Source organism: Balaenoptera ricei, chromosome 14, assembly GCF_028023285.1.
Source record: "Balaenoptera ricei isolate mBalRic1 chromosome 14, mBalRic1.hap2, whole genome shotgun sequence".
Lineage (NCBI taxonomy): Eukaryota > Metazoa > Chordata > Mammalia > Artiodactyla > Balaenopteridae > Balaenoptera > Balaenoptera ricei.
The window spans coordinates 19258015-19281621 of record NC_082652.1 but is presented as its reverse complement, the minus strand read 5'-3'; the positions used below and the strand labels follow the sequence as shown (position 1 = coordinate 19281621).

The 23607-nt window shown below is 46.1% G+C and overlaps 2 protein-coding genes across 4 annotated transcripts in view; one reads left to right on the top strand and one right to left on the bottom strand.

Annotated features, from left to right (window-relative positions):
- The first annotated feature begins 684 nt into the window (after positions 1–684).
- Positions 685–21990, top strand: DAO (D-amino acid oxidase). Of its 2 annotated transcripts, none has more exons than XM_059893562.1 (11): positions 685–768; positions 4846–5048; positions 6418–6532; positions 7766–7842; positions 8489–8554; positions 10350–10404; positions 11642–11746; positions 12680–12762; positions 16109–16226; positions 16901–16999; positions 18170–21990. In XM_059893562.1, exons 2-11 carry the CDS (start codon positions 4855–4857, stop codon positions 18299–18301), a joined length of 1044 nt encoding a protein of 347 aa, XP_059749545.1. In that variant the 5' UTR covers positions 685–768; positions 4846–4854; the 3' UTR covers positions 18302–21990. The 2 variants fall into 2 exon arrangements, with proteins under 2 accessions (XP_059749545.1, XP_059749544.1); XM_059893561.1 differs by having other exon boundaries at positions 685–878.
- SVOP (SV2 related protein) overlaps positions 21367–23607 on the bottom strand; it is an 86734-nt gene continuing 84493 nt past the window's right edge. Inside the window, exon 16 of one of the 2 annotated variants that reach the window (XM_059893559.1) lies at positions 21367–23201. In XM_059893559.1, coding sequence (XP_059749542.1) covers positions 23151–23201 — 51 coding nt within the window. In that variant the 3' untranslated portion in view covers positions 21367–23150. The remainder of the gene's footprint in view (positions 23202–23607) is intronic. The other variant, XR_009497141.1, reaches the window with a different exon arrangement.

The window sequence follows — 23607 nt, the reverse complement described above, 5'->3', positions numbered from 1 at the left end:
GCTGGTTGGTCCCTCTCTCTGGGCCTCAGCCTCCCCATCCATACGGTGGGCAGCCTGATGCTCTCTGAGCTCTAATAATCACTGCTCCAGGTCTAGCTCTGGCAGAGGAGGGACCTGGCGTCCAGCCATTCATGTCTCTGGGATACAGGAGCAAAGAGCGACACATCTTTACAGCCCAAACAGGCATCGCCTTGAATCTCTCCTTGGCCTCATCCACCCAGCATCCCAGAATGGCATTAGGCTGGCTGGCTGGCTGGCCCTAGGAGCCCCTGTCCTATACCTCTGGCCTCACCTCAGGGGCTGCCAGGCTGACCACCCCCACTGTGCAGACTCACAGTGGCTCAGGGGGCCACCCTCCCCTCCCCCAGGGTGGCAGTAGGAAGAGGGAAGAAAGAGGATCGTCTCCAGCTGGCCCGGGAGACAAACCTCCTTGTGCCCATCAGCCCTCCAAGAACCCCCATCCATCCTCCCTCCCTCCCCAAAGGCCTGTCCACAGGGACTTAGGATCAGCCAGAAAAGTCAGGCAACTTTTCAAGGACCGGAGCGAGGGGAGGTGAGGTCTCCCAGCCTGGCCCAGGTCCAGCCCCTGAGAGCAGCGTGGTGTCCAGCCCCACCCCTTGCTGTGCCCTGTCCGTAACTTCAGACTTTGACCCTGAGCTCCAGTCCCAGCTGAGGACAGGACGCCCCAGCCTCAGGAGCCTCCCTTTAGGAGATAGGATCCTGCACCCATAGCAGCTGCCTCTTTTCTCCAGAAATTTGGCACGCCAGGTGAGCGGGGGCAGGGGTGGTGGCGCAGCAGATCTGAGTGTCCTCCCAGTGTCGACAGAGAAGGTCCACGTTAGAGCCTGACGCAAGTGACAACCTTGCAGGGACCACAGGTAAGTGCCTTCACCTCTCCAAGCCTCAGTTTCCTCATCTGGAAGATAAGGGTCATAACTCACCTCTTCCAGGGTTAATCTGAGTATAAAGAGAGGTGATGACTATAAGGGGCTTAGCACAGAACTGGGCACATAGCAGGTACTCAATAAATGGCCATTATTATTATTTGGGGGTCTGGGAGCTGGTAGCCTGGTTTTCCAGCGTTTACAGAATCTGTTCCATTTTAAAGATAAACTCTGAAGCTTCATAAGAGTTAGCCACATGGAGCTGATTATATTCATTCAAATACCTCACCCGTGACTTGTTGATTTTTTTTTAAAAAGCAAGTCTTCCCTATTTTTTGCACATGTAGCCATCAAAGGCATGAGCTGCTTCAAGGTTCATTCTAGGGACAAGGCAAGTTATAAGCAAACAAATACAAGACTGAAAAGTAAGCGGAAGGTGTCAGCTGCCAATTTCTTGCCGGCCACCAATTTCTTGCCGGCCGCCTAAAGAGCTCTATGGCGCAGCACAGAAAAGCTCAGATAGAACTGGGTCCAGATCCGAATGCTGTCCCACACTGGCTGTGTGACTTTGGGGGAGTGACTTCCTCTCCCTGAACCTCAGTCCTGCGTCTATAGAACTTCTTAGAGCAGTTGAGAGGATAAAGTAAGAGGATGTCTGTACTGCATCTATATGTGTCTGGCAAGTGGCAGATGGCCAAAATTCCCTTCCTACTCCACAAATACATAGACATTACAATTGCACACACACACACACACACACACACACACATAATAACCCCAGCTGTTTGCATCTTCCTGAATGCACACTCCAAGCACGCTTGTTTGAAGTAATGGCACAAAGCAGAAAACTGCAACACTAATAAAAACGTCAGCAACAACAAGAAAATGGTTGAACGATAACAGAGCTGTGTGCAGACGAGTCCAGGAGTTCATTACCCACATGCATGAATGATTTCACCCGAGGCTGGGTCTGTCAGATCCTACAGTCTGGCTGCCAATTCTGATAAGAACCTTATGCATTTATATTCCACTTAAATGCATGCACACACACATGGTTGCTACAATCAGTATCAAATCTGATTCATTTATTTAACTAAGATAATTGACTTAGGACACACATTTTCCCTTTTCAATTCTATGCCTATCACCAACACAATAAAATTCCTGTACTCGTTGTATTTCGTGTTTTTTTTTTCAACGCAGGATTCGGAAGCCTTGGCTGTTTTTCTTTGCCTGCTTGACCTGATGGTTTTTCAAATCGTGGGATTAGCATGGGGTGTAAGCACACAGCCTTGAGAGTTAGGCCGGCCTGGGCTCTGCTTCTCACCAGCTGGTGCCTAAGCCTCAGTTGCCTCATCTGTAAAATGGGCATAAGGACAACGCTGAGGGTTGTTAGAAGATTAAAGTAGATAATGCATGTCCATTTCTTTTTATTTATTTATTTATTTATTCTTGGCTGCATTGGGTCTTCATTGCTGCACGCGGGCTTTCTCTAGTTGCAGTGAGCGGGGGCTACTCTTTGTTGTGGTGTACGGGCTTCCCATTGTGGTGGCTTCTCTTGTTGCGGAGCACGGGCTGGCTCTAGGCGCGAGGGCTTCAGTAGTTGTGGCACACGGGCTCAGTAGTTGTGGCTCACGGGCTTAGTTGCTCCGCGGCATGTGGGATCTTCCCAAACCAGGGCTCAAACCCATGTCCCCTGCATTGGCAGGCAGATTCCTAACCACTGCGCTGCCCCGGAAGTCCCACATGTCAAGTTCTTAGCACAATGAGTAACACATACTAGAAGTTGAAAAGCTAGCAGCTGCTATTGTAATCTCCCCACTGCCAGGTCTTTTCTTTCACAGAGACTTTTAAACCCCAAGACTGTACAAATTTTTTGATCACAAACATGTGACTTTGACTGAGTGGCTCCCCTTCTGTGAACCTCAGTTTCCCCTTCTGCACGATGCCATCTTGCTTATCTTTAGGATTTTAGACATTGGAGAAACTGAGCCCTATGCTGTTACCTGTCCTTCTTTGTCTTGGCCAGTTGGTTCCAGAAGTTGCTCTGGGTCCCCCCCTCATGATCTTCTCTTGGGCATGTGCCACCATTTCTAACCAGAGGCTTTGCCACAGCCTTGTTATTGGAGACATGCCATGTGATGGCTTCGGTCTGAAGTCTCTTTCTCCCTGCTCAGAAACCTCTCGCTCAGTCAAGTGAAGTGACTTACCCAGGGTCACACAGCTGGTGTGTGCCACAGCCAGGCTGTCTAACCCCCAGCCTGGGCTGTTACTGCCACCTCTCCAAGCCACACTGCCTCCTGGATTCATTATGGGGAATTTGGAAAATACAGGAAAACCCTCTATTCCTGCCTTCTTACTGTCAATGTCAAAAGTGGTCAAATCTCCAGAGGATATGCAGAGACAGAAAGCCCAGAGAGGGGAAGTAACTTGGCCAAGGTCACACAGCAAGCCGGTAGTGAAGCCAAGTCTGACTCTCCCTCCTGCCTCTCCCCTCCTCCACAGCCAGTGTTTTTCGCATTGTTATTTTCAAGGTGCTAGGGGACAGAAGGAGGCCACCACAGATTGAGGCCAGGTCCTGTACCAGGAACTTTGACTAGGCTAGTCATTTAATCTTCAGGCTGACCCCATGAGATGGGGTTAACCCTATTTCACAGCTGAGGAGATTGCATCTCCTGAGGCAAAGGATGGGGGAGGAGGTGAGGGGTCCCTGAGAGGGTCCCCCTGCAACTAAGCCCAGGCTCGAGTCTGGAAGCAGAATCACCCAGAGGAATGAGGCTTTTCCGTTTTTTGGTTTTATCTCCAACTTGGCTGCTGAAACCCCAACAGAGTCCAGTTCTTGTGGGCTGGAGCCATTTTCCCCTTTACAAAACTAGGCCATATTGAGAATGTCCTGCCGTTCAGGGCCACGGGCCGCAGTTGCCAGGAGGCGAGGTCTGTGGGAGGAGAGCTGTGAGCAGAGAGGAGGGAAAGTTGAATTTGGCCCTTCCGGGCACAAAAAGTCCCCTTGTTCTGCCTTAGCAGGAGCCTGCAGAATATTTCCCTGCTGTGCAGGCCCAAGCAGCTTCAAGGTCAAAAGCTGGTAGGTCTTCTAAACTTCTGAGGACCCAGCCAGCCAAGCACCCCAAGGCAGGCCTGGAGGGGATGTGCTGAAGATCTGAGTTCTGAGGCCAGACATTGCATCTGACTTGCTCGCAGCTGCATCCACTAGCTGCCAGCTTAGCACACACTAGGTGTGCATTGTGTATCAAGTTTACTTGAATTAAAATTAAATCCTGGCAGCACCATTTACTGGCTGTGTGACTTCAGGTAAGTTACTCCACCTCTTTGAGCCTTCGTTTCCTCATCTGTAGAATGGGGCCAATAACACCAGCCCCTACTTTCTAAGAATGTGGGAGACTTAGATGAAATGACGCTTGGGAAGCGCTTAGTGCAGGGGCTGGCACACAGTAGGTGCTCCACAAATGTCAGGAAGTCACTTCTTCTGCACTAGACACCGTGTTAAGCTTTTTACATTTGCCATCTTGTGAAAACTCCCATCTACTCTCCGAGGCATGAGTTATTTTTCTCATTTTCCAGAAAAAGAATTTGAGGCTTGAGAAGCATCTTGGCCAAAGTCATGGCCAGCAGGGAGCAGAGCTGAGATCTGAGATTTGAAGCCCATTGTCCTAACCACTAGACTAACCAGACTACAGCTGGCCAGGCACTCTGCTGGGCCCTTTTTGTTTTCCCAGCCTGGGGACAGGGTATTCGAGGAGAGTCCCCAGAGAAAGCTGCATCCCTTACTGGTTGTGTGAACTTAGGCAAGTTGCTTTGCCTCTCTGTGCCTCAATTTTCCTACGTGTAAGGGCCACTGAGGGAATCAAGTATAAAAGGGCTGGGCGGTGTCTGGCATCTTCTAAGCCGTCAGTGGATGGTAGCGATGGTGGTGGTGGTATGCTTCAACCCTGACTTCCCGCAGGCTGGCACGATGCGCGTGGTAGTGATCGGAGCGGGCGTCATCGGGCTGTCCGCCGCCCTCTGCATCCATGAGCGCTACCACTCGGTCCTGCAGTCGCTGGATGTGAAGGTCTACGCAGAACGCTTCACCCCGCTCACCAACACTGATGTGGCTGCCGGCCTCTGGCAGCCCTACCTCTCCGAGCCCAGCAACCCACAGGAGGCGTGAGTGAGGGTCCCGGAGGGTGGCCTGGGGCCAGAGGGGCTGAGTCTGCAGAGAGGATGTTCCCTCTCAGGGTTCCCGTCACCAATTACAACCCTTTGTGGAGGCTCTGGCCTGACATGCTATAAAGACAGTACGCATAAATATTAAGTCCCTGCTGTGGGCCAGACAGATGCTATACTTGATCGTGGCCGAAAGGCTGAGAAGCCATGTGTGCCAGACAGATGGAGGCTTTGTCTCCATCCCTCACCTAAACCGGGTGGCTGTGGATGCTGAATGCATCTGTCCATCAGGAATGCCTCTAAGTGGGTGGATGGATGTTCAAGTTTAGCAAAGTGGCAGAGGTCATTGTGTCAGTTTAGAAACCACCAGCTGCTTCAACAAAGGAACCCTCCAATGAATAACGGCTCAAATGGAAGTTTCATTCTCATGCCCATAAATTCCAAAACCAGTATTCCTGATCAGTAGGTGGCAATTCAGGGGCCCGGGCTCCTTCCATCTCATGGCTCTGCCGTCCTCCCTGTGGCTTCCGATGTTGCCAGGGGCCAGTGCCTGTAGAAGGAGCACAGCATGAGGACCACCTGGGAGGAGACGTTAGGGTCCGTTGGCAAGAACGCAGCCACATGGTCACACCTATCTGCAAGCGAGTCTAGGAAATGTTGTTGAGCTGTGTGCCCGGTGGGGAGAGAAAGTGTTCAGAAGCAGTAAGTGATGCCTGCCACTGGCGTTTACAGTGGGGGGTGCCCAGAGTGAGCCTGAACCACGGGGCGCACAGTCCCCAAAGCAGTCAAAGCTTTCATTTAAACTCGCAGCTACATGATCCCAAGCCAGAGGTAGGCTCCAAATAGTTATGATGGAGCATCCTTTTTTTTTTTTTTTATTTGAAGTATAGTTGATTTACAATGTTGTGTTAATTTCTGCTGTACAGCAAAGTGATTCAGTTATACATATATATACATTCTTTTTTTATATTCTTTTATGGTTTATCATAGGATATTGAATATAGTTCTCTGTGCTATACAGTAGGACCTTGCTGTTTATCCATTCTGTATACAATAGCTTATATCTGCTAACCCCAGCCTTCCACTCCATCCCTCCCCCAACCAACCCCCTCCCCCTTGGCAACCACAAGACTGTCCTCTATGTTGATGGAGCATCCTTTATTACCCCTCTTCTCTTTAATGGGAAAATATTAGAAAGCTTGGGGAGGGGGAAGACCGTAGCATCTGGGGCACTGCAGAGTGAACGTGGTGGATTTCTGGATTTGGACACATCCCACCAACCTGATCACAGCCCCATGCAAGCCAACCCTTGGAGCTTTCTTGTCCAGCTCAAGGTATTAGGTGACTGAGATCTGGGGGATCCTTCTAGGCACTGGAACCAGCAGACCTTCAACTATCTCCTGAGCCACATCGGTTCTCCCAACGCGGCAGACATGGGCCTGGCCCCAGTCTCAGGCTACAACCTCTTCCATGAAGCCGTTCCGGTGAGTGAGGAGTCCTTGACCATAAACCAAAGGGCAGAGCCTTGATCAGAGACCAGGGTGTGGCAGGGGGTGGGGGGAGGTGGTACTTTGAGCCTCTTAGCCAAAGACTCCTGTGTTCAAAACAGGTTTACTTTAATTTCTATTTTTGCTTTCAAAATCATTTTCATTTTCAACTTTGTTATTAAATTGGCAGAGACCAAAGAATCTTCTGATGAACCAGGGAAACTAGCCCTTCTTGAGTGGTATGGGTGAAATACAGACACATCCTGGAGTGGGAGGCACTTGACGCTGAAGCCAAAAGGTTTCCTGCTCCCCTGGAGGTTCCAGGACTTTCCATTAAGATGGACTAAAACACTCACCCTGGCACAGACTTCTGAAGTACTTACTATGTGCCAGGCCCTGTCCTAACCACTTTATAACTAATGACTCATTAAATTTTCATCATAACCAGGAAGTAAGTGCTATCATTGTCCTCCTTTTGCAGATGAGAAACTAGAGGCTCCGAGAATTGGGGTAACTTACTTGAGCTCACAAAGCTTTAAGTGGCAGAGCTCGAATTTGAACCCAGCTCGAATGAAAGGCAAAGCCATGGTTGTGTGGAAGGGGTGGTCTGGCTGGGTGCCCAGAATCCCATGCCAGTTCTCCCAGGTTTATTCAATGTCTAGCACTGTGCTAAGGGCGTTACTTTCATTATCTGTTACCTTCCAAGAGTGATTATTAACTCCATTATACAGATAAGAAAACTGAGTCTCAGAGAATTCCAAGTGGTCAGTGATGAGGCCAAAATCTACCCCCAGGTTGTCTGACCCTCCACTCTGCTACCTCCCACTCTCATCCTTTGGTGACCTACACTGTCGCCCCTTTTTTTCTCCCCTATTTATGACCCTTACCCTATCACTCATCCTCAGCCTTATTCTTACCCTTCATATAGCATCATGGTTAAGAACATGGACTCTGAAGCCAAACTGTGTGGGTTCGAATCTCAGCTCCACTGTTTATTAGCTGTGTGACCTTAGACAAGTTATTTAACCTCTCTGAGACTCAATGGGCCCATCTGCAAAATGGAACTAAAAATAGTATCTACCTCAAAGGGTTGTTGTAAAGATTATTGGATTGGTATGAGTAAAATGCTTGGAACAGCGCCTTACACACAGAAAACATTATATAAGTTTTTGTTATTATCATTCTTATGGATGTTCATTTATCCCTGTGCTGCCTTCTCTTCTTCTAAAGGACCCTTACTGGAAGGATGTAGTTCTGGGATTTCGGAAGCTGACTCCGAGAGAGCTGGGCATGTTTCCCGATTACAGGTAAGGTTATTGCCATGGGTGAAGGAGCTGAGGCCCCACAGTTCAGATAGACTTGTCCAAAAGATGGAGGCACCAAATTTCCTGTTCCATCCCTGGTCTAGAGCCCCATACTCTGGTCTCCCAGTGCTCTGTCCAGCTCTTTCAGAGAGCCCACCCACCCAAACTGCACCTTAGACTAGGGAGGTAGGGGATACGGAATCATAGATCTCAAGCCCAGAAGTTCCATAACACTATCCTATTTTGTAGATGAGGAAACTGAGCTTCAGAGAGGCCAAATCACTTCCCCAGATCACACAGCCAAGTGGCCAGAATGGGATTCCAACCCAGTCCAAACCTCTCTATTCTTTTCGCTATAGCCTGATGCCTCTCTGGTCCTCTCTTCACCTCACTCCATGTCTAAACCCTCTCTACAGATGCACATTAATCTCCACTTGCACACCCCAATGTCAGGAATGGCTTTGTCTGATAGAAAATATTCCCTTGCTTCGAGCTTAAAACCACTTCCTCCTTGAACGTCACCCAGTGGTCCTTGCTCTACGCTTTGGGGGCCCAAAGAATGTGACAGCTCCCACCTCCATATGATAGCCTTCAAATATAGCTGTGATTCTGATCCTTTATTTCCACCTTTTGCCTCCTGTGACTCTAGCTATGGCTGGTTCAACACAAGCCTGATTCTGGAGGGAAGGAAGTATCTGCAGTGGCTGACTGAAAGGTGAGATTTTCAGCTTCACTTTGAGGAAAGCACCTCTCAGGGACCAGGGTTGTAGTGGATGATTGTTCATGGGATTCGTCTTTGTATTGACCAACCCCAAATGTCGATGAAAACCTTTAGGTTTGGTGGGAGCTATCCTTGTTTCTGACCACCTCTGTGCACTAAGACAGTGGCTTCCACACCTTGTTGGAACCACCTGGGAAGCTTTTTACATGTGATACAGTATTTATTATCAGCCTTACTAAAATCTGTGATGGCTGTGTAATAGCTTTAAATAGATTCTCTTAAGTTTTCCAGATATATTTACATCATCTACAAAACATAAGTTGTTTTTTTTTTAATTTTTAAAATTGTTATTAATTAATTTATTTATTGGCTGCATTGGGTCTTTGTTGCTCCGCGCGGGCTTTCTCTAGCTGCGGTGAGCAGGGGCTACTCTTCATTGTGTTGCACAGGCTTCTCATTGCGGCGGCTTCTCTTGTTGCAGAGCACGGGCTCTAGGCACGTAGGCTTCAGTAGTTGTGGCATGCAGGCTCAGTAGTTGTGGCTCACAGGCTCTAGAGTGCAGGCTCAGTAGTGGTGGCACATGGGCTTAGTTGTTCTGCAGCATTTGGGATCTTCCCAGACCAGGGCTCGAACCCGTGTCCCCTGCATTGGCAGGAGGATTCTTAACCACTGTGCCACCAGGGAAGTCCAGTTTTTATTTTTATAACCTCATTTTTTTTCTTGTCTAATTGCTGTGGCCAGTACCTCTAGAATAACACTAACTAATACAGATGATAGAGGATGTCCCTGCGCTAAGGGCGTTCCTTATGTTGATAGGAATCTTGTAGTGTTCTAAATTAGCAAACATTAGCTTGAGAGATACTATTTGTATTCATATTCACATACATTCATATTAAGGAAGTTTCCATATATTTCCTATATATTATTATTTTATTAAGATTTTTTAAAAACTGGAATGGATGGTGGCTTTTATCAAATGACTTGGGGAGGTTTTTAAAAATACAGATTTCAGGACCTCACTTTGTATCTACTGAATCAGATTCTCTGGAGTGGGGCTCAGAAATTTGTATTGTAAGAAGTTCCCTAAGTCATTGTAATTATCAGCCAGGTTTGGAAACCATTGTATTAAAACATGGTTATGTCTCCTAACCTTGGGACGCTTATGACTCTTATCCAGCCCCTTCCAGGAAAGAATGCTCCCAGTTTTTCTATCTTGAGGAAACCATGTGGATAAAATAATCCTGATACTATGCTTTAGCTTGCATATGGTTTACTTCCTATTCTTTTAATGTTTCTACTATATTTCTAATAGTGACATACATTTTTTCTCTGTGAAATTTAGGGAGGTGTGGGTATCCCCAGCCCACCTCCTTCCTCATGCTCTGCTTCAGATAAAGAAGCAATTCGGCTTTGGCCCAACCCTGCCCCTCCTCCACCCCGCATCTCATTCCCTTTGATAATACAGAGCAGGGTGGTGGTAGTAAGAGGCCTGGGTTTGAGTCCTAATCCTATCATAGACTCACTGTATGACTTTCAGCAAGGCCCTTCTCCCATCTCCATCTGCCCAACGTGGGGCTTGGACCATCTCAGGTTTCCTAAGGGACATTTCGTGGACCACTAGTCCATCAAGGTGCTCATGAACTGGACTACACAGCCATATTCTCAAGGAGCATCCTGTGGGACTAACATCCACAAAAGGTTCTTTGGGAAATGTCCCCCACGCCATCCTCTTGGAGGGATAGGACAGAGAACTGAATACTGGATTTTTTTATGTGTTTGATCATCCCAGGTTAACTGAGAGAGGAGTGAAATTCCTCCTAAGGAAGGTGGAGTCTTTTGAGGAGGTGAGCTGCCGGGCTGGAAGGGGCTGGATGTGGGAGAGAGGAGAAGAGGGGAGGCCTTTGCTTCCTGTTGCAGGGTTGGGGGGCCCCTTCTCAGGCTCCTAGCATCCCTTTGAGGCCTGTCCCAGATTCTAGGTCTATTTTTAATCCCAGAAGGACTCAGGCATTCTGCCTTGATGTTGGTGTCAGAAGCAAAGGGACAGTGGGATCATGGTGGCCATTAGGGGCTATATCTATATCTGAGCCTCAGTGAGTTTTAGGGCCAGAGAGCTGGCTGCCTCTTCTCAATATCAGCTGTACCACACCCCCAAGTTCCAGATGCTTGGTTGCTTCTTACCAACATCTGGGTTGATGTTCCTACAAAGTCAAGGCCCTCCACTGACTTACCTCCAGAGTGACACCACCATCAATAATAATGATAGTAGCAGCTACCATCAGCAGGCACTGGCTATGTACCAGGAGCTTTGCTGTATGACCTCACTCAATCTCAGTACCCAGGACAGTGCTTGGCACATGGAAGACTCTTGTACTTGCAGCCACTAACGTGTACGAGCATCTGCTCTAGGTCAAGCCCTGAGGGGCACTTGGAATACATACTTGACTTAGACACAGCTCTCAATCCCAAGGGGCTCACAGCCCAGTGTGGCAAACACTGGCTCATGAAAAATGGCAGTGTGACCCAGGACTGACATGTGAGGGGAGTCACTGGGGCTGGGCTGGGAGTTTGGGTGCCCATCATGCTACATCCTTGAGCTGTGGAGCTTCCCATACAATGCACGGCGCTGGGGCTTCCAATGTGCCTTCCTCAGATGTCTTGGCAGAGTAGAAGACAAGAGAATGAAATAAAAAGGAGTCAGAAGGAGGGAGAAGACTATCTCTGTGTCCTTTCTGACTTCTTCTAGAAGGTTCCAAGAAGGTTTCCCCCTTCCGTAGTATTCTTTTCCAAACACTTTTATAGTCAGAGTCATACTGGAGCCTCACAGCACACTATGAACAGATGTTACCAGCCCCATTTTATAGCTAAGGAATCTGGTCTGAAACTTGAGGAGGTGATGGGACATTTCTGAGATCACACAGTAGGTAAATAGCAGAGCGGAATTTGGAGGCAGGTCCATGGGTTCCTCATTGAGTCCCCTCCTGGCTGTTCCACAGGGAGCAGAGAGTTGCAGGCTGGGAGGATGCAAGGGATACTAAGGTCCTCATCCCCTCCCATCCCACCTGCCCTATTGATTGCTACCAGGTGGCAAGAGGAGGAGCGGATGTGATTATCAACTGCACTGGGGTATGGGCTGGGGCTTTGCAACCAGATCCCCTGCTGCAGCCAGGCCGGGGGCAGATCATTAAGGTGAGTCTGAAGGTGAGGGATGAGCTTTTGTTGACAGAAAGATTGTTTCTGCCTGTTTATTTCATCTCCAAAGATAGAGGCTGAATCGGGGGACATCTGTTAGAGGACCCCCCCAGTGTTCAGGGAATTTGCATGTTAAAGAAACAAGAAGAACCAACACGACCCTCCCAAACATACTCTTTCTTGGGCGGGGTTCTTCTTAATAGTAAAGCGTGTGTGTGTGTGTGTGTGTGTGTGTGTGTGTGTGTGTGTTTGTCCATATGTGGAAGCTGCATATGCCTGTCATAATAAAAAGAGCAAACATTTATGGAATGCCTACTAAGTGCCAGGCACAGACCCAAGTACTTCATTGTGTTAATTAATTTGATCCTCGCTGCAACCCTTTGAGATGGGTACTATCACATCACCATCGCCATCTTACAGATGGGGAAACTGAGGCACGGAGGAATTAAGTAACTTGCACAAGTTCACATCATAGTAAGTGATGGAACTGGGATTAGAACAGGTAACCTGGTTTAAGAGCCCAGGTGTGTAAGCATTGTTCCACACCACCTCTCACTGTGTATGTGTGCATGTGCCTGAGGCATGCCTATTTGTGGGTATGTGTGCATTTGTGTGCCCATGTGAGTACTGGAGTGCATTCATAGGTATGTGTGTTCCCGAGGTGGGCTAATGTGTACGTGCATTTACACATGTGTTGGGCTTTTCTGTGGATGAGAATGTGTGCTGCTTCAGGGACTGGGGTGGCTCTCAGTCAGGGCAGCTCTTCCTACAAAAGCAAGCAGTCTGGTGCAGACTTGGGACAGAGGGGTCATTGGAGGGCTAAGGAATGTTTGTCACTGTTGTCAGAACATCTGGTCATAGAGGGGAGCAGGCGATGGGAGCCCACTGATTTAACTCTTCTGATGAGACTTCTCTGTCTTCAATCAACAGGTGGATGCCCCATGGATGAAGCACTTCATTATCACCCATGACCCAGAGAGAGGCATCTATAAGTCCCCATACATCATCCCGGGGTAAAATCTGATACTGTAGGGCAGAAGAGGGAGCACCTTCCTGCTCTTTTTATGCCCCCGCTGTCTGCTCCAGGGCTCTTTCTTAAGTCTTTTCAGGTTTTTTCCTCCAATGCTTTTAAGTGAGGTTGAGCCATTAAACCTCTGGGAAGACAGGACTCAGCCTTAACTGTCACATCGTGCGGCTTGTGGGATCCCTGACCAGGGATCGAACCCAGCCCCTCGGTAGTGAAAGTGCAGAGTCCTAACCACTGGACCACCAGGGAATTCCCCTGGGCTCCTGGGTTCTATCTTGAACATAATCTGGGATGACAGTCGTGGTGATGCTGGAGACAAAGGTAGTGGATGTGATGGCAGTGACACCAGCAGTGTTGTGAATGGCAATAATGGTGGTGGTGATGGGGTTGATGATGATAATATTGTGGATAGAGGAATGGTGGTAGTGGAGATAGTATTGTTACAGAACAGGAGATCAGTGTTGATGGTGGTGGTGAGTGGGAGTTGGGGGTGGCAGTTGGTGCTGATGAAGATGACACTTATCAATGATGACTTTTAATATGGCAGAGAAGACAGTCTCAAAGGCCATGTTAATGTTGTGACTGTGCTGACTGCCTCAATGGCGATGTTAGTGGTGTGGCGGAGATGATGGTATCAATGGCAATGCTAATGGTGATGGTGGAAATGGTGAATGGGATTGATGGTGATGATATATTAATGGTAGCAAAGAAGGCAGTAGTGAAGATGATGTTGTTGATGGAGATGACAATGTTTTTCCCAGATTTATTGAGATATAATTGACATATAACATTGTGTACATTTAAAATGTACAACATGATGATTTGATATATGTATATATTGTGAAATGATTATCACAATAAGGTTAGTTAACGCATCCATCAACTCACATAACTACAGTTTTTTTGTGGGTGTGGTGAGAACATTAAAGATCTACTCTCTTAGCAACTTTCAAGTATATAATACAGTATTGTCAACAATCATTACTATGCTGTACATTAGAAGGGACAATAATGATGCCAGTGATGTTAATGGTGATGGTGGAGGTGATGGTGTTTGATGGTAATGACAATGGCAATTGCAGTGATTTTTTTTTTGAACTTTATTTTTTTTATACAGCAGGTTCTTCTTAGTTATCTATTTTATACACATTAGTGTATATATGTCAATCCCAGTCTCCCAGTTCATCCCCCCACCACCACCCCCGCTTTCCCCCCTTGGTGTCCATACGTTTGTTCTCTATATCTCTGTCTCTATTTCTGCCTTGCAAACCGGTTCATCTGTAGCATTTTTCCAGATTTCACATGTATGCGTTAATATATGATAATTGTTCTTCTCTTTCTTACTTCACTCTGTATGACAGTCTCTAGGTCCATCCACGTCTCTACAAATGACCCAATTTTATTACTTTTTATGGCTGAGTAATATTCCACTGTATATATGTGACACATCTTCTTTATCCATTCGTCTGTTGATGGGCATTTAGGTTGCTTCCATGACCTGGCTATTGTCAATAGTGCTGCAATGAACATTGGGGTGCATGTGTCTTTTTGAATTATGGTTTTCTCTGGGTATATCCCAGGAGTAGGATTGCTGGGTCATATGGTAATTCTATGTTTAGTTTTTTAAGGAACCTCCATGCTGTTCTCCATTGTGGCTGTATCAATTTCCATTCCCACCAACAGTCAAGAGGGTTCCCTTTTCTCCACACCCTCTCCAGCATTTGTTGTTTGTACATTTTCTGATGATGCCCATTCTAACCAGTGTGAGGTGATACCTCATTGTAGTTTTGATTTGCATTTCTCTAATAATTAGTGATGTTGAGCAGCTTTTCATGTGCCTCTTGGCCATCTGTATGTCTTCTTTGGAGAAATGTCTGTTTAGGTCTTCTGCCCATTTTTTGACTGGGTTGGTTGTTTTTTTAATATTGAGCTGCATGAGCTGTTTATATATTTTGGAGATTAATCCTTTGTCCGTTGATTTGTTTGCAAATATTTTCTCCCATTCTGAGGGTTGTCTTTTCGTCTTGTTTATAGTTTCCTTTGCGGTTTATAGTTTGCTTTTGCTTCAAAGCAAAAGCTTTTAAGTTTCATGAGGTCCCATTTGTTTATTTTTGTTTTTATTTCCATTATTCTAGGAGGTGGGTCAAAAAAGATCTTGCTGTGATTTATGTCAAAAAGTGTTCTTCCTATGTTTTCCTCTAAGAGTTTTATAGTGTACAGTCTTACATTTAGGTGTTTAATCCACTTTGAGTTTATTTTTGTGTATGGTGTTAGGGAGTGTTCTAATTTCATTCTTTTACATGTAGCTGTCCAGTTTTCCCAGCACCACTTATTGAAGAGATTGTCTTTTCTCCATTGTACATCCTTGCCTCCTTTGTCATAGATTAGTTAACCATAGGTGCATGGCTTTATCTCAGGGTTTTCTATCCTGTTCCATTGATCTATATTTCTGTTTTTGTGCCAGTACCATATTGTCTTGATGACTGTAGTTTTGTAGTATAGTCTGAAGTCAGGGAGTCTGATTCCTCCAGCTCCATTATTTTCCCTCAAGATTGCTTTGGCAATTTGGGGTCTTTTGTGTCTCCATACAAATTTTAAGATTTTTTGTTCTAGTTCTGTAAAAAATGCCATTGGTAATTTGATAGGGATTGCATTGAATCTGTAGATTGCTTTGGGTAGTACAGTCATTTTCACAATATTGATTCTTACAATCCAAGAACATGGTATATCTCTCCATCTGTTTGTGTCATCTTTGATTTCTTTCATCAGTGTCTTATAGTTTTCTGAGTACAGGTCTTTTACCTCCTTATGTAGGTTTATTCCTAGGTATTTTATTCTTTTTGACAGTATTATTAGCAGAGATTATAATTTTTTTTAAGTTTATTTAATATTTTAATTTTTTTGGTGTACAGTTGATTTACAATATTGTGTTAGTTTCAGGTATACAGCAAAGTGATTCATTTATACATATATATATATGTTCATTCTTTTTTAGATTCTTTTCTTATACAGGTTATTGCAGACTATTTAGTCTGCAATAACTTATTGCTACACAATAGGTTACACATTCCTGTGCTACACAGTAGGTCCTTGTTTGTTATCTATCTTATATATAGTAGTGTGTGTGTGTTCATCCCAAGCTCCTGATTTATCACTCCCCGTTATGTTTCCCCTTTGGTAACCATAAGTTTGTTTTTGATACCTGTGGGATGATAATGTTGAAGTTGATTTAGGCAAACATGGTGGTAAGGTTGAGCATGGCAATGACCCTCCCCCCGTTATCTCAAAGGCTTCGTTTTCCTTCATCCTTGACCCTGCCCACTTTTATCAAGGATCCAGGCAGTGACTCTTGGAGGCATCTTCCAGCTGGGGAACTGGAGTGAGACAAACAATATCCAGGACCACAACACCATTTGGGAAGGCTGCTGCAGACTGGAGCCCACACTGAAGGTAAGGTGGGGAGAGATATCAGTGCCCTAGACCAGGATCCTAGCAGCTTGATGATCATAAGGACACTTGAAGATGGGAAGATATCATGACTGGGATAACTGGGCAAAATAATTCCAACAGGGGACTCTGGATTATACCAGAATTTGACAATGTACAGGGAAGTCCTGCTGTGGGTTGATGAAACCTATCTGGTCATGGCTAAGAGTTGCTCTCTCTTGAGGTGACATCCCTTAAACACCTTAGTCAGTCTTCACAAGGAGCAAATGTATTTGTTGCAGAAATCTCAGTTTTCACAATTGCCTGCTAGTGGTGATAACAATAGTGATGGTCATGAAGACAAGGGTAGAAGTAGTGGTTGGCGTTGATGGTGATGAAAACGCTGAGAGTGGTGATAATGATGGTAATGAGGCGATATTATGGTGGTGGCTGGTGGGGACGGTGACTGATAAAGATGGGATAGTTGATAGAACTGGTGGTGAGATGGTAGTAGTATAGTAATGATGTTGGTGGCCGATAAAGGTGGTGATGATCTTAGTGGTAATTAACAAAAGTGACTATGATAGTGGTGGTGGTGGTGATGGTAATGAAGTTCCAAAAGTTAACCCTCTATCACCTAAAAATGGCATCAGAAAAAAAAAAATCCAGAGATGAATTACCAACACTTTTCTTTCCAGGATGCAAAAATTGTTAGTGAATGCACTGGCTTCCGGCCAGTACGCCCCCAGGTTCGACTAGAAAGAGAAGAGCTTCATGTTGGATCTTCAAACACAGAGGTATGCTCTCCTGGCAAGGAAAGCAATGCCATCCCCCAACTCCTAAGAAGTCTCTGGCGTTTTCGGGGGAACAGTCATGCTGAACTCATGTGGGGGCAGTGGTGGCTAATATCCCCTCCTCTATAAATGGGGAAACTGAGGCTCAATGATGGTAAAGGGCCTGCTCAAGTTTACATAGAGGGCAGTGCCTCGATTTGCTAGAGCCTGTGGTCGAATAGAAGGAAAAGCGGACTTTATTGAGCATCTACTTTGTGTCCATGACAAGAATGACCTAACTGAATCTCCCCTACAGCTCTTTAGGATAGGGACTGTTCACCCCATGCTTCAGATGAGCAAACTGGGGTTCCCAGAAGTGGAAGTCAACTTGCCTACATCAGACCAGTGGTAGGGGCAAGGCTGGGATGTGGTTTGAATCTGAGTCCAGAGCCATTTCCCAGATGTCCACGTTGTGGCTGCTCCATCATCTCTCTGGGTTCCCCTCTCGTGTCCTCTCTCATGGGGTAGGAATTGGCCTTATTGAAAAGGCAGGGGTTGTCCTGGGCTGAAGGAATCTAGGTCACCCTTCCTCCTTTATTCTGATCCTTTGGAGGGGGGGTGTATAGAAGAGTTTTGTGGATGTGTCATGTGTCCATAAAGGGTTGTGTGTCTGTCTGTAGAGAGGTCATTATGTGTGTGTGTATGGCAGTGGGGTTGGGGGGAGAGTCACATATAGAGTTGAACTCCCTGCTGATGGTTTTAGCTTTGAAAAAAACCCCTGGCGTCTTGCCTCTCTCCAGGGTCCATCCATACAGCGCCCCTTCTTTTCTTTGGTGGGTAGATGAGTCTACCTATTAACATCCTGTCTGGAGCAGGATGGGAACAAGGAAAGTGATTTAGGGAACTTCAGATAATTTGATGTGGTGGGGGGAATCTCAGACCTCAAGTTCCAGGTGATTCTACTTTTTCTGTGTTGAGTGCTTAAAGCAGGTTTGCCTCCTAAACAGAAGAGGAGTCTAGGGTGTTGACCTCCAACTCCCCAAACACTCCCCCGACTACCCTGCCAGGGGTTCCCACATCCCACCGGGGGTGGTACCAAGAGGAGCTCTGGTACCCCCAGGCTTACCTAGGATACTTCAGGAAGCTCCTGAATCTTCTAGGGCAGACCTGGACCTTCTCGCTTGCCTCTCCCAGGTCATCCACAACTATGGCCACGGAGGCTATGGGCTCACCATCCACTGGGGCTGTGCCCTGGAGGTGGCCAAGATCTTTGGGAAAATCCTGGAAGAAAGGAATTTGCTCAGGATGCCACCATCCCACCTCTGAAGATGCCAGTGACCTCCGCCTCCCCCACAAAAACTCCCTGCTCCCCTCAGCCAACTACTCATCGCACCCATTGTTAACCCCCCCTCCACCCCTGACTCCTTTTTGCAAGAAGCACAAGGTGAGAGGAAACCACAAGGTCAATTCCTGAAGGAGAGTCCTGCGCCCTCTGATGGCTGAGGTCTCTCCACCCTCTCCAGGCCTGACATTAAGAACAGCTGGAGGCTGTTAGCCCATGAGTCCTCAGAGGAAGGGAAGCTCAGAATATCCAAGTGGCGAAGGAGCTCTGAGTGAGGGAGGCTGTGAGGGAGCCCCGAGCGAGGGAGATCTAGGTGATGGAGGCTCTTGCAACCTTGGTTCTCTAAGGCCACAGAATGCACTTGAGGTAACTGGTATCAGATTCCACCGCAGGAATTTATACATAGAACTGGGGTATAGAGAAGACAGAAGAGGAGAGCCATTGAACTAGCAATATGTGATGCCTGTTGCACATCCAGGACTCCTAATGGCTTCAGCTGCCCACTAGCGGCCCCACAGGCACTATGTAACCCTTGAGGAGGATCCCTTGGGGGTCATCCCCAAAGGAACCCCTTTACAGATAACTAAATTCAGCAAGCAGATTGAACGTGTCCCTTACCTTCTGGCTAGCACACTCTGGGATAGCAAACAGGCTTCCAGATGTTTCTGAGAGCTTTGAATGAGCCCAGATGGCACCTTAGCGTCTTCATCCCTAATTATCTGCCTCAGCCTCTGAGGTGAAGTTTTATCTCTCCGGGGCTTTGGTAAAAACCAGAGCCTAGTATTCCTTATGCATCTGGGACCAGTGACACCCTATGTGCTGTGAAGAGGTCTTGACTGGCCCATGCCATCTATATCCATGCCATTTCACCTGATGGGCTCTTCATGGAGCATCTGCCATGAAGATTTTGGCTGGCCCTAAGCTAAGCAGGGTATAAGAGCCAAGATCTTAGAATTCCTGCCCTAATAATAATAACAACAATTATTATTTTTATTATAGTTATAATTTTTTGCATTCTAACTGGCTACTGGTGCTAAACTCTTACAAACATTACTCATTTATTCCTTACAACCTACCCCCACCACCCCCATGAAGTATCTATTATTCCCATTTCGTAGGTGAGAAGACCAAGGCACAGAGAGGCAATACAAGGTCAGCAGCTGGGAAGGGGTAGAATGGAGATTCAGGGCCAGAAAGTATGTGATTCCAGTGCCTCACTTTCAACCACCATGAAACACTGAATCCCAGGTTGGGGGGAAATATATAGTTATGAAGGAATCCATTGGCCTCCTCCCCAACTACTTCTGCAAACACACTGTAAAGGAACCAGGTCTCTCCTCCTCAAGCCACATTTGGGCCAAGATCAGGGGACTCTCACCAGACTGGAGTCGGGGACACTTCCTGGTGCTTGGAGTGGAACACCATTTTTGACTAAAGTGATTGCCCATCCTAAAATTCCCCAGGGAAAGTGACCCCTACCGGTCGAGGCTAATTGTCAGCAGGAACACTACAGGGCCCAGAACACAGTGAACTCACAAAAATACATGGCCAGGAAAGTCTCTATTCAGACCCAAAGTGACCCTCCTTTTTGTAAATGGTAAAGACCTCTTTGCAATGTGGTTTCCTCTTGATTCCATTCCAAGATTCAGAATAGAAGGAGCATGGGGAAATTCTGCAATCCACATGGCACTGTAGGACATGTACCTTGATGTCTTCATTTTTCTTCACTTAACATTCCTGCTCCTTCCCCAGTGGTGATCTACAACCATATTTACAATGAATTCTTGGCCGCTTGCTGAGTTTATAAAAGTTTATCTTTTCTCATTGAATTGTTTTGGAACTTTGGTCAAAAATCAATTGACCATAAATGTAGGGGTTTATTTCTGGACTCTCATTTCTATTCTATCCATCTGTGTATCTATCCTTATGCCAGGACCACACTGTCTTTTTTTTTTAATACATCTTTATTAGAGTATAATTACTTTACACTGTTGTGTTAGTTTCTGCTGTACAAGGACCACACTGTCTTGATTACTTGTAGCTTTGTAGTTAAGTTTTAAAATCAGGAAGTGTGAGTCCTCCAACTTTACTCTTCTTTTTCAAGATATTTTTGGGCTACTCTGGGTCCTTTTAGTTCCATATACATTTTACGATCAGCTTGCCAATTTCTGCCCCAAAAAGCCAGCTGGGAATTCGACAGAGATTGTGTTGAATTTATAAGGTTAATTTTGGGAGTATTGATTGACACCTTAACAATTTTAAGTCTTCTGATCCATGGTCATGGAATGTCTCTCCATTTATTCAGATCTCTGATTTCTTTCAGTAATATTTTGTAGTTTGCAAAAGTCTTGCACTCCTTTTGTTAAATTCATTCCTAAGTGTTTTATCCTTTTTGATGCTATTGCGGGTGGAACTGTGTTCTTACTGATGAATCTGGGAAGTGCTCTGTTCTCTGGCATGGTGGGGGTAGGGGTATTTGAAGTGGTTCATCATCAAAATATTCTTGATTAATTTAGAATGATTATACGTGATGTATCCAGATGTTCAAATGTCAAGGAATCAGAATATAGTAAAGTACCAACAGTGACTAAATCCGGCTGTAACCACTGAATCTTTGAAGAGCTGGAAGGTGCTTCAGAATGTTCTAGAGCTTTGGGACTGGCATCCTGTGTGCCTCCCACAATACTCTGCATCCCTCCATTAGCGCCCATATCAATCTGTGTCCCACGCATCTACGTTCTCCCCACTACGCTGTGAGTGCATGAAGATAAGGACCATGTCTCAATTCTTTTTCGCATCCTCACTGTTGAATATCATGCCGATACATGGTGGATACTCCGTGTATACTGACCACATGCCATGACATGACCCCAAATAGAGTTATAATGAACAGACTCCGAAGTTTACCTATGTGCTGCCGTGGGTTCCAGGTATACCATTAATTGTCTGTGCCGCCAGTAGCTGTCATGGCCAAAGCTGCCATGTTCGTGCCTCTTGATCCCACCTCTCCCTGACCCAACTGATTGGACCAGGATTGGAACCAGCACTGAACTGGGCCAATCAGCTTTCTCTCCTGAGACTTTAGAAGTGGGACACCGAACAGCTGAGTCAGATGTGTTTGCAGAGCCGAGCCCTGGTGAGCCTGAGCCATATGCATAGTCAGGCATATGCAGCAGCCATGAGGGGGTCAATAGGAAGCCAGTCTGCAGAGAGGGACAGAAACCAGGGCCACGGATCCAGAGAGAGGGCTGCCTCAGGCCCTGGTGGCTCTCCAGGTCCCCGTTCCATTTATTTCAGTGATCTCTCTAACCTTTCAGAGGCTGCAAACTGGTCGCCCATCAACCAAATCTGGCCTACAGATAAATTTTATTGGAGTCACACATTTAAAAATTTAAACAATCCAACATAATAAAATTTTTAAAAAATTGATCTAACATACTAAAATTTGGAGATTTCACATAAGAATCCAGATTCCTGTCTTGAAAATCAGGCGATTCTATGGTACCACAAAATCAGCTGGAGCTGAGTAGTAGCCGCCCCCTATGTCCCATACTCTGCCACAACCTTCCCCTCTTCCTGTTGTTCCTTACACTTCTGTTTCCCACATTTATAGTCCCCAGGAAATTAACTACTGTTCCCAGTCTTATATTAAATCTGTAGTGCTTGATTTGAATTAATCTGAGTACAATTTCTATTCCTTGCAACTAAAACAGCCTTGATGAGAACTCTGTCAAGGTTTCTCTCAACTATCTCCCATCCCACCACTATTGTCTTCCTTCTACCAGAATCTCAATTTTGTGTTCAAAAGGCTGTGGGTATCCCTTGATCCTGTGGGAGATAGGCCGTTCCTTCTCCAGCCCTAGCAGGGGGCACATGCTGGGATGGGCATGTGACCCAGGTTTGACCAATACAAAGCAATGGTAAATCTGCTGCAGGATTTCCCTTTCCAAGCAAAAACAATAGACCCTTTAGAAAGAAAACCTTCTGTGACTGCTTCTTCCCCATTCTAACATCTTTGAAAAAAACTTGATGCCTGGCACTTTGGCAGCTATTTTGTGACCATGAGGTTTCACACATAGGGTCAATGGGCAACATGCAGAGGACGGTAGAGAGGAAAGGCAAAAAGAAGCTGGGTCCTTGATGACATTGTTGAGCTGCTGAGCCTTCCCTGGAACTCTCTGACTCTGGGCTTGTTGTCAAATGAACAATTAGTATTCTAATGGGTTAAACTACTATTGGTAGGTTTTACTGTTGCTTGCAGCTCAAGGTTATCCCAGTCCTTTGATGTTTACTGTAGTAACCAAGGGATGATCTTATCCTTCAAGCCTCTCTGTTGCTTAACATTATTTAAAAATAATGCATATCCATATTCATTTCAAAATCCATCTCTAAGATACTCTTTTATCTCACTGCCAACACATCCCATTTATGTATTCCTGAGCATACTTGAAGGGAAAGAAAGAAACCATATAACCCTGGCTACATTGAACATCTTTTGCCATTTTCTAAAATCTTTCCTAACACTGAGAGAAACAGATGACATTTCCAGTAATGAAAAGGGGAGCTTTTGGACAGTTCAAAATTAGATACAAAGGTCTTCAGCTAAAGGTCTCACGCATTTCAGAGGTTTGGGCAACTTTTGTGGCAGCTCTTGTATCATTCAATAATATCGATTTCATAAAAGGGCAGGCAATTCAGAAGGCCAAGAGTTTTCACCTTTCATTTTCTCAACAAGAGAAAACCCACAACTACAAGTCTCTTTACTCCAGCCCCTGGAAAACACCTCTGCCCACCAAGCCCTCCTTCCCCACCGCATTCCCCAGATCCTCCAGGTTATTTGAGGGTGAAGCGAATGGACTTGCTCATCCGGCAGTGTCTGGCCAGCTGGAAGGCAAAAAAGACAAGCAAAGGTTCTTAGTTACCCAGGAGAGCTCAGCAGACCAGAAATAATGAGAGCTTTAGCCACTCATGGTCCAGGGAAATGTGGGTGTCAGAGAGAGGAAGCTCTGCCAAGCTGTCCCCTCTGACTGCCTGGGCCTAGGGGGCTGCAGTACATATATTCAGGGATGTGGGATGATTTGCAGTCGATCTAGGACCTGGGCCTGAAGAAGTCACCCACTGTGACCTCCACACCATTAGAAGGAAGCGTTGCTTCCAACAGACTCAAAGTTGGCTGCCAACTGTGCACCTTTTCCCCCTTGCTGGAAAGACTGTCATATTAAAGCAAATGAAAGCATTGAGCTCACCCTACATGGACAAAGTTGGCAACACCGTTAGACTGAACCGTCAC